This window comes from Mus pahari, chromosome 1 (genome assembly GCF_900095145.1).
Source record: "Mus pahari chromosome 1, PAHARI_EIJ_v1.1, whole genome shotgun sequence".
Taxonomy (NCBI): domain Eukaryota; kingdom Metazoa; phylum Chordata; class Mammalia; order Rodentia; family Muridae; genus Mus; species Mus pahari.
In genome coordinates this window covers 115233545-115244714 of record NC_034590.1, presented here as the reverse complement: position 1 = coordinate 115244714, position 11170 = coordinate 115233545, and the positions used below count along the sequence as shown (strand labels likewise).

Here is an 11170-nt window from a genome sequence, read left to right as displayed (position 1 = left end):
AGGGCTATACAGAGAAACCCTGTCTCGAAAAATAAATAAATAAATAAAATAAGCCTGGAAAAAGACCACAATAATCAATACAAGTGCCGAATTTCTTGACTAAAGACTTGGCACACAGATCAACAAAACGGAGAGCCCAAAACCAGAAGCAATCTCTGACGAGAGTAAGAGCCACACCGTAGAGAAAAACAGTCCTTTTGACAACTCATCTTGAAACAACTGGATATCTACATGTATACACACATAAAACAATCCAGAAGCAAATGCTTTTAAGAAAATAAACCTCAAATGAATCAAACACCTAAATGTAAAATGCAAAACAGTAAAATTTCTGCACACCAACATAAAATCCGGGTGATGCTATGTCTGATGATAATTTTTTAGTTAACACAATGAAGGCAAGATCCAAGGTCAGGTGTTGAGTGCACGCTCTGGCTTGAGTTCAATTCCTGATACTGAAAAAAATAAAGACAAAAATGAAAAGCCAGGCTCAGAGATTCATACCTGTAATAAATCCCACAACTTTGGAGGCTGAGACAGAATTACTGAGAATTGGAGGCCAGCCTACAGAGTGAGACTCTGCCCAACCACCCCCACCAAAAAAAAAGACTAAAAAGAAAGCCAAACTGAGTAGAAGTTAGAGAGGTCATTTTTCAGTACACAAGACCCTATCCCAAAAAGTGATGAATGTGAAATGCTCTCTAGGAATCAAGTCTTACCACAAAGTAGAAACAAGCCTACGGCCAAGCATGTTAAATACTGATGTCAAGGCCTGTAGCTCCGAAGTCCTGGGAGGAAATATAGATGGGGGAGGAGGTCCCTCTTTCTGGTTCTCCCTAAGTAAGGCCTTGAAGAAGGAATTCTAAAAGCAGTCATCGGGGAAAGGACTGCCAAGCCAAGGGCAGGAGTAAAGAAAAGCCTGGTACTGAGACACAAAGCTCATTCAGAAGCACTGGCCTGATGGAAGGAGTTCAGTCCCTGTGGCTGGGGGAAGGGCGATCTTAAAAGAGTAACAAAACAGTTCAAGGTAGACTGGAGCCCAAGCTTAGACTTTGCAAACAATTTTAGGTTTTATTTCCTATCTACAAATGCCATGGAAGCAACAGATAACCCCTGAGAAGCCCCTGGCAACAGGATGGAGCATGAACTAGATAGAAGGTAGTACACATAAAATGCTTAAATTAAATGCCCTGGGGCCTCCTGTTACCATGTGACTAAGCAAAAGGGATTTCTGAGTTGTTCCCAGGTCTTAGAGACCACAATAGAGACACTTCTGCGGAATAGAGTAAACAGGGCGAAGGGATTGGAGCCTGACTACTATTAAGGCAAAGACAGAAAGTACATTCTGAGGTGGGAAGAAGCCAAAAAGTTAAACCTGGGACAGGCTGAATGAACGGAGATGGATAAACCAGGATAGACTGGACCCAGCAAAAGTAACAGCCACGCCACTAACTTAAAGGTAGTTACCACCCACTTCCCCACATCTTAAATCACCTTTTCTCCTTATTCAACATATTCTATAACCACGGACTATCCTGAATGTTTACAGCATGCCACATTTAAAAAGATACTGCAATCCAAAAGGAAAGGCCTGTCTTCAAGACTAACTCTTAGAGGAAAAAAAGAAAACCCCAAAATATTCTCCATATTTTTGCAATGACTGGTTTGAGAAAAACAAATTTAACTGATGAGTGACACAGTCCCTGGAGATAACCACAAACAGGCCTAAGGCTGGGTACAGGGCTGTCCAAACAGACCCCAGGACCAATGTAGAAGAGGGGAACACCAGAGAGCTATCAATGGACCTCAGGCAAGTCACTCCTCTAGAGTTTTGGTTTGGTTTGATGAAAAAAGATCTCATGTAATAATCCAGGCTCCTCTCCAACTTCAAAGCTGCCATGTAGCCCAGGCTAGCCTTAACTCTTGACACTTCTACCTCCCCCTCCCAAGTGTGAGACACAAACACATCCCCTCAGGCCTTGCTTTACTTCCATAGGGAGAAAGTGCCACAATAATCGCTACCATTCTCCCGGTAAGAACTGCTAAGACTGTCTGGGGACAAGTTTGGGGACAAATTTTTCTAGGACACTCATCAATGATTTGAGTATCTGTGGTCTTCTTTTTCCACTTCCTACCAACTATCTTTTAACTACCTGCTCATAGAGCTCTCTGACATAGTCTCAGATCCATGAGGGACCTGAACAATGAAAGGCAAAGAGGAAGTGCAGTCCATCCAAAGAGTTAATTTTGTTGCATTCATGACTGGTGAGAGACTGGGCACAGAAGAGGAGTCAAATGACTAGAACTGGATTTGAGGATTATTTGTGGCAGCCAGCCAGCCAGCCAGTTTCTAGACACTTGGCACTCAATTGGGTCAACCAATCACACAGAAACTGGTAGAAAATGACCAAATGGGTTTTTAAAGGTCAAAAAAAACAACCTGTATTCAATACGGAATACTAAGCACTTGTGCAAAAATGGCAAAGGTACAGTTACATTTCTCTATTAAGTCTGAATACATACAAAACTTATTTTCCAACCTAAGGTGAAATATATTTAAATGTAAAATAAGTGGGGAACGCCAAGCATAGCAGCAGATGCTTTTTAATCCCAACACTCGGGGAGACAGTGGATTTCTGTGAGTCTGAGACCAGCTAACTTGTCTACATAGTGAGTTCCAAGACAACCAGAGCTGCATGGTGTGTGTGTGTGTGTGTGTGTGTGCGCGCGCGCGCGCGTGTGAATATGCTTACTTATAGGATCCTCACGGGTTCAAGGCCAGGCTCCAATACCTGGATGTTCATGATCACTCTGCCCACAGGAGATTCATCTTTCTAAGAAGGAGGAATTCTTTTTACTTCACGATTATTTGTGGAGCCACACCTCCAGACGTTGGCCAGTAACACGGGTACACGAAGACATAAGAGCCTCAGAAGGACATGAGTGAGTGACTGCTACCTTCCATTAGCACACATCAACTCCCTTCTACCTCTTTTGGAGGCAGTGTCTTGCTACGTAGCTCTGGCTGGTCTGAAACTTACTATGTAGGCCAAACTGGCCTCGATAATACAGAGATCCGCCTGCTTCTGCTCCCTGAGTGCCAGAGGTGAATTTCTGGAGAGGGAGGGGGTTGTGATCAAACTATAGACTAGAAGTACTGCAAGGAAAAGTTCCCCGGGGACTTTTCCTCCCTCTTGTTCTAAAGCCCAGCCACAATATCCCTTTTTCATTCAAGGCCCCGTAGAAAAAAGGCTTCCTAGACACATCTATTTTGAGCTTTGGTACAGAATGTACTTGTATAACTGCACAGTATTGTTCTTCCGCAAAGGACCGGCATCCCAGCTCACATTTTCTCAAAGCTCTCCCGCAGGCGGCTTTCCGCGCTGCGGGGTGTGTGCTCTGGATTCCCGGCGCGACGATCACCTCTACCCCAGCCGCCGCCCCGCCCCGCCCTCCAGCCTCACCCCCCACCGCCCCCACCACCACCGCGCGGTGCCGCAGCCGCCGACCTTATGACACTGATGTGGAACTGGTCCTCGCGAAGGCCCCGCCAGGCTCCGGGCAGGAATTCCTTACACCACAGGTAGGCCCTGCGCCTCGTCCGGGGCTCGGGTTGTTCGTCCGCTAGCGGCGGTGATGGCGGCGGGGGCAGCGGTAGGGGCGGCGGCGGCGGCGGCGGCAGCGCGAGAGGTTGGGACCGGCCACCAAGCTGCTTGGAATCCAGCTCGCCTGCGGCGTCGCGCTGCTGCCCTACGCCGGGCGTCGGGGCAGCGTTGCCACCGCAGCTCAGCAGCAGCCCGAGCGGCGACGGCTCGGCCTCGCCCCCGGTGCAGAACTTGGTTTTCATGCTGGACAAGCGGCCGAGAAGGCGCGGGCGGCCACAGCACGAGAGGGCCACACTCAGGGTCCGACTGGATGCCCGCCTCTGGGGGCCGGCGCGGGGAATGGCTCGCCGGCTTCACTGACCGGCCAGACGGCGGTTGTGGGAGCGCGCGGGGAGGCGACGTCGGCGACGGCGGGGAGAGGCAGCAATGGACGTCAGGCAGCGGTAACGGGAAACGAGCGCGGGAGGCTGACGGCAGGCGACTGCTATAGTGGGCCGCGGCGCTCGCTTCTTTACAGCGCCGCACGCGGAGAGCCCAGCGTCACCGCCCGCCCCCGCGCTCGCCGCTGATTGGACGCTGTGGTGCATCACAACCGCCGCCACCCTCGCCACGCCGCTTTCCCATTGGCTGCCGCATAGCCCCTCCTCGCCTCAGGCGGTGAGCCCACGAGGAGGGAGGGGTCGACGCACCGGGGGCGGGGCCTTGTCTAGGGGTCGCGAGGGTCCTGGAGAGGCTACCTCGGTTGCCAGCACTCACAAGGTGGCGCCTTTGCGGACTCGAGCCTCTTAGGGCAGGAGAGGCGAGACTTCTGCGGCTTTGGCAGACCCTAGAGTGGATGTTGAAAGGGAAACTTTCCTTAGACGCCCCCAGGTCTGAAAGTGATGATTTGAAAGGCCCCGGGGACTTTGCAGGAAAATGGTGTCTGGAGGGGGCTGCTCTTTCCGCGTGACCTTAGGGCAAGGCAGCTCCTGAAGGAGCTCTGTGGGTGTGTTTTTACATTTCCCAGGCGCTGTTCGAGATGCGTCCATGCCCGATACAACTCCTGGCTGGAGGCGTTATCCATCTGCAGGTCTAATATAAAAAAGAGACTGGGTCAAGGCCACACACCCACTTGCCAGCTGGCTGCGCTCTAGGCTCAGAGAGAAGCCTCCCCCTCTAAGAGCCTGTAGCCTCAGTTTCCCTGTCCGTGGTGCTGAGGATGTCAGCTAGAGTCTCAGGACATCTTCCTAACAGCCTGGCCTCAACGGCCTCCAGAATTGCCTGTCAAAGGTGCTTGCTTCGCGATTCCTGGCTTTGTGGACGCTGTCATCTGCCCCCCCTCTTCCGGGCTGTCCAGTCGCGTGACCATGACTAATGTACCTTTGCCCTAGGGCATGGAAGGGGGCCAAGGCCCCTATGCTGTATGCCCACACATTGCCTCATTCTTTGGTCTCATCTTTCAGTCCTTCCAGGAAGTAATTGAGGCTACAAAGAATATAAAACTACAGATCTGTGTTGTGGAGTGTAGCTAGAAAGAAAGGTTCCCCCAGCTGCCAAAGGTCTGGAAAATCCAAAGCCCAGCATACAGAAAATGGCTTCTTTATGGGTTTTCACAGTCTGCTGGAAGCCAAAAACTCTTCAAAAAGAGTAGGTACTTATCTGGACTTACTCCCCCAAAAGTGATCTTACTGAACAAAAGAAAATAATCTGTGCATAATGGCACATGCATTTAATCCCTGCACTTGAGAGGCCCAGAGGCAGAAGCAGGCAGATCTCTGGGCTGAAGACCAGCCTACTCTACACAGTAAGTTTCAGGACAGCCCAAGTTCCATAGTGAGACCCTGTCTGGGGGGCCGGGGGGGGGGGGCAGTGCAAATGAAAGGAGACTTTGGACGATCCCGTGGAGCTAGACCTGGAGTTGAACTCCAGACAAGTAGAAAAGAAAAAAAAAAAAAGAGGCCTGGCCTAGGAATACCACTGGTTGCTAGAACGGTAAGAAATCAACATCTCCATTCAGGAAGGCATTTAGATAAGGGAACGGAGGACTTTGAAAACACCAGTCTACGTGGAGGTGGGGCCGTGTCACTGGCCTTCACAGGGGAGTGGCCCTTTGTCCTCATACTAGTCCCCATAATCTCAGAGGAATGTTGGAAAGCTGGCTGAGGGGGAAGCTGCCCCAGAAGTGAGAGGAGAGCTCTATAATTTGCAGTAACTTTTTCTCTGACCTCTTCTGGTTTAGACTATGAGAACCCACGAGGCGCCTTGCTGGGAGCACAGCTTCCAGTGGGAGTAAGAGGTCACCCAGTGAAAGGGTTGGAAAGGCTCCATAGCCAAAGCGTGGAAAGGACACAAACATATATGACCCACATAAAAATTCTAGCCAGAGTAAAACTCTGCCTGGAATACACACACACACACACACACACACACACACACACACACACACACGGGGGGGGAGCCTTAATGGCATATATGAAATTGCCTTAATGAATCTGTCGCTTTGATATTATCTTTAAGCAAAGAAGGAGGCCAGGCAATAATGGTACACGCCTTTAATCCCAGTACTCAGAAAGCAGCGGAAAGTGAATCTCTGAGTTTAAGGCCTGACTGGTCTACAGGGCATGTTTCAGGATGGTAGTGCCACACAGAGAAAACCCTGTCTCAAAAGACAAACAAACAAAAAAACAAAACAAAAAAACTGGTGTGGCGGTGTGTGCTTATTATCCTACAGTTGGGGCGGCAGAGTCAGGCACATTCCTGGGCTCACTAGCAGCCAACCTAGACAATCTGGCAAGTTCCAGGCTAGGAAGAGACCCTGTCTCAAAGAACAAGATAGACAACACTTGAAGAGTATCACCTGAGGATGCCTGCTGGTCTCTCTACACATATGGACCCATATGGGGACACACCCACATGTGCACATGCACCCAGCCCCACCCCCATCCCCTCACACACAAACACAGCACACACAAACACAGAGCAGAACTCACCCAAGACCACACAGCTAGGAAATGGTAGCCTGCATCTAAACGTAGGTAATGTGGCTACCCGCTGTCATTCCAAGCTTTCCACAAGGAGGGCTGAAGGGCTGACTCGTCCAACTCCTCTCTGTATGTCCTGTCATATGTGTGGCCAGAGCAAGACTCAGTGCCCTTGAGCCAGGCGCCCAGGCCTAGTCCAATCAACTAGAACCACGTGGCTGGAACCAGCTTTACTCACCTGGACAGCGAGGGCTGGCTGTAGGATATGTGCCTGATACCAATGAAGTTAGGTGGAGCTCCTGTGATGGGTCTGTGCCACTCACAGGTCCCTACTTTGAAGAAGGTCAGAGTGAATCAAGTTCTTCACTCCTGTCACAAGCTTGCCCTAGAGGCACAGCCTTCCCTTCTAGCGTCTGCATAGCACAGCAAGGAAGAGGTACAGCCTTGGAACCTGGCAGCCTGGGTACAAACCTTGCCCATTTTACTTCCTTGGCATCTGCCCTCAGGCAGACTACTTACTGTTGCTCAAGCCTGTCCCTGTCTGTCAAGTGACTTTAATAGCCTAGCTCATGGCAGGAATAAAGGGTTGCAATAAATTTCCTTGTTAAATGAGCAAGTCATTTGAGAAGAGGAAACTTTAATAAAATGCCTTTATAAAACTGGCCTGTAGGCATATCTTGCGCATTTTCTTGATTAATGAGTGACATGGCAGAGTTCAGCCAGCTCTAGGCGGTGCCACCCCTGGACAAGTGGTCCTGGGTTGTACATAAAGCACACTGAGCAAGCCATGGGAGCAAGCCAGTAAGCAGCACTCCTCCACAGTCTCTGACTTAGTTTCTGCCCTGAGTTCCTGTCCTGGCTTTCTCAGTGATAAGAGGAAGACCTGAGAATTGTAAGATGACAAACCCCTTTCCCCTCCAAGTTGCTTGTGGTCACAGTGTTTATTGCTGCAATAAAAACCCTAATGCAGCTAGACAACGCTGGTGCATGCCTTTAGTCCCAGCACTTGGGAGGCAGAGGCAGGAAGATGTCTATGAGTTCAAGGCCAGCCTGGTCTACAGAGCAAGTTTCAGGACAGTCAAGGCTACAGAGACAAACACTGTCTCAAAAACTTAACAAAACAAAACAAAACCAACAAACCCCTAGTGCATCATAAGCACTGGAGTGATCAGTTCCACCTGAACTTGACACAGCTTAATACTGAAAAAAATAGGCTTGCATAAAAAGGTAACTGTGTCTATAGACGTGGGACAGCATCCTTGGTGTATATTTGGGGACCTTTAAAAGTCTGAGAAAGCATTCCCCTGGCAGTATATTTCAGAGTTTACAGCAACATTTTTAAGTATGTTCACAACCCTTGAGTTGAAAAACTCTGTTCCCAAGGGAAAAAATTAGTTGGGTCAGGGAAATGGCTCAGTGGGTAAAATCACTTGCAACTAATCCTGAAGAAATGAATTCTGTCCCTGGAACTCACACTGGAAAGAGAAAGCCAACTCCCCAAAGTTGTTTCTAACTCTCCCAAGCACATCACATGTCTCACACACACACACTAAAAAAAAAAAATTTTTTTTAATTAAAAAATAGGTGGACAGTAGAGGTGCACATCTTTAATCCCAGGACTATGGAAGTAGAGGCAGGCAGATCTCTGAGCTCAAGGCCAGCTTGGTCTGCAGAGTGATTTCCAAAATAGCCAAGGTTGCATAGAGAGGCCCTGTCTCAAAAAAGCAAATGAAAGTCAAAAAACAGTTTCCAGTAGCCAGGAATAGTACCACACAGCTGTAATCCCTGGCACTAGGAAGGTGGAGGCAGAAGGATCAGGAATTCAAAGCCATCATGCTAATATCAAGTCTGAGGTCATCCTGGACTACATAAGGCCCCGTCTCAACAACACGGAGACAGAGATGAACAAGGTAGCTCGGCAGCCAGCTAAGGCACATGCCTCCCAGCCTAAAGGCTGGAGTTCCACCCCCGGAACACACATGGTGGAAGGAGAGAATCAACCCCCTCAGATGGTCTATCCCCGGACCCACGCATACACACTATAGCACTCAAAGGCCTCTGCAATAATAAGCAAGTATGTAAATAAATAAACATGTTTTAGGGTTAAAAAGGAGAAGTTCTCAGAAGCAAAATTTCCCATGTATAAAATATCCCATTGCCACATCTATTATTGACAAAAAGTGGAAAGAACCTAAGTGCCCAGCACCTGCAGGAACTAGACCATTTAAGGGCTCTAGGCTGGCTGAAAGTTGCTCTCTAGGTACAAGGTAGGGGTCCATGTTCCATGCGTCTCTGGAGCTTCTGTGTGCCTACCATAGGGCTTGGCAGCATAGGTACAGGAAGCAGATCTTCTGGCTCCTGCTCTCATCTAGATGGGCAAAGTGCCCACCCTACCCACTTTCCTCACCCCTGGTTGTTGTGTATTATCTTGTCTTCCCACCAGACTGGAGCCACTGAGAAAGCAAAGGAGCCCTAAAGTTTGTCCTTATGCCGGGTGGTCCAGAGGACTGAACAGAGAGACACCCGCTAGCTCCTGGTGCACAGGAAACACTGTTGCCTGCAGTATGCTGCCGATGCAGCCTCTCTCCTAAGGCCAGTGTTCCAAGATGAATAATGAATACAGCTGTAGCATCTCCTGGCCAAGGCGGATGATGTTGTGTAAGAAGAGAAGTAGACAGTACACAGCGCAGTGTGTCATCTGCTTACCAAAGTGTCAGTGCCTGTGCACAAGTGACCAGGGCTTGGCGGAAGCTTTGCTACACAGGCTTTGGCTCTGGGAAGAGGTTAGTCAAGCTACACAGCCTTTTCTTTGGGAACAAAAGGACCAAAGAAGTGTTTTCAGAGTTGTGATGGGTGCTGAATTATGAAGAGAGTGCATTAAGTGGTTGATGGGCTTTGGGAGACAGGGAGGGAGACTGAGTCTCTGCGCTGTGGCTGTTGCTTCTGTCCAAACTAAGAGCCAGACAGGCATTCCTACTGTCTTAAGAAGACCAGGGCTGTAGAATACACAGAGTCCACCTAAACAAGGACTTTTCCTCTACCAGCAATGGGATTTCTGGGGGATGGGAATATGTCTCAGAGTTAGGGTTTGCCCAGTCTAGCAGTCATAGGCCTTGTGGGTCTAGCACAGGTAATCATCCTGCTTCATACTGACCACCAACACAACAATAAACAAACAAACAAACAAACGAGTGAATGAATGAATGAATAACTGAAGGTGGAGACTGGGCTGAGGTAATGGCCCAATCAGCAAAGTGCTACTTGTGGTGAGAACTTGAGCCCAGATCCATAGCACCCATTTAAAAGCTTGGGTCCAAGGCATGCCAGTAGACAGTTCCAGCCAGTGCTACAGCGATGGAGAGCGCTGGAAGATGCCTGGAGCTAGCCTAGGTGAGTGGATAAGCTTCCAGGTCCAGAGGCAGACCGTATCTCATAAAACAAACAAAGTGGAAATTGATTGAGAATGACAGCTGATGTTCATCTCACACACACACACACACACACACACACACACACACACACACACACACACACACACATGCCCTCAAAGTAAAAAGGAAAACCAGAAAGGGCTCTGTGAATCTGCCTGTAAGAGCTTTTCCTCCAACAAGCAAAAGTTGAGTCTATTTAGCACGTGTCTCCCAGACCACAAGGGCATCTCACTGGGGAGTGAAACTTGCCCAAGGCCAGCAGATCCTAGGGCCTCACCAGGACTCCTTCAAGGACCCTTATCTTTCTTTCCTGCATTTCTGGTCTAGCAAGTCATAGACACTTGGCACAGACGGCTCCCCAGAGGGCCAGAGGAACAGAGCTCTGGCCAGGTTACCAGATTCACACAGAACCAGGCACTGCTCCAGTTCCGAGCCTTCAAATATTGATGAGAACACAGAGAGGCCACCAGGCTGGAATACCATATGCTCAGGATCAGATGACAGTGCCAGCCAGCAGAGTGACAGGAGCAGGACCCTTTGCTGAGGATTCAGGTTGCACACCAGCAGCTCCTGAGGCTTTCTGAGCCAAAGTATGATTTTTATCTGAAGTCCTTCTGCCATACACACAATCGCAGCACCCACAGCTGGGGCCAAGGTTAGAGAACTCCAAGAATGTATGCCCAGAAGTGTAGTGGCCTGGGCAAGCACTCCTCTAACACCTCATTTACATGGATCCCAGGCCTAGTGGTTTGTAGATAAACCTGTCTGTAGAGGCCATGCTCCCTTGAGCCGTGTGACTTCTGACAAGGAGATCTCTCTCTCCAAGCATCTCCATTTTTTTTTTCCCCTTTTAGGGGTGGGTGGGTGGAGACGGGGTGAGACAGTGTTCATAGCCTTGACTGACCCACCACCTGGTGGCAGTTCTCCAGCCTGTGCCCACTGAGCATTAGGGTTACAGGTGTGACTCTCTGAGTCACATGCTCCTCAGCATCCGGTGGGAAAACCGTTCCTACTCCATAGGCTGTTGTTCCTACTCCATAGGCTGTTGTTCCTACTCCATAGGCTGTTGTTCCTACTCCATAGGCTGTTGTTCCTGCTCCATAGGCTGTTGTTCCTACTCCATAGGCTGTTGTTCCTACTCCATAGGCTGTTGTTCCTGCTCCATAGGCTGTTG

The 11170-nt window shown here is 49.3% G+C and overlaps 1 protein-coding gene and 1 long non-coding RNA gene across 3 annotated transcripts in view; one reads left to right on the top strand and one right to left on the bottom strand.

Moving 5' to 3' along the window:
• Nucleotides 1–4150, bottom strand: part of Chka (choline kinase alpha) — a 50030-nt gene extending 45880 nt beyond the window's left edge. For both annotated transcript variants that reach the window (XM_021216095.2, XM_021216099.1), the window contains exon 1: nucleotides 3510–4150. In XM_021216095.2, the coding sequence (XP_021071754.1) occupies nucleotides 3510–3847 (338 nt within the window). In that variant the 5' untranslated portion in view covers nucleotides 3848–4150. The remainder of the gene's footprint in view (nucleotides 1–3509) is intronic.
• LOC110334241 overlaps nucleotides 3507–11170 on the top strand; it is a 51028-nt gene continuing 43364 nt past the window's right edge. Inside the window, exon 1 of the long non-coding RNA XR_002381112.1 lies at nucleotides 3507–3583. This is a non-coding gene — a long non-coding RNA (uncharacterized LOC110334241). The remainder of the gene's footprint in view (nucleotides 3584–11170) is intronic.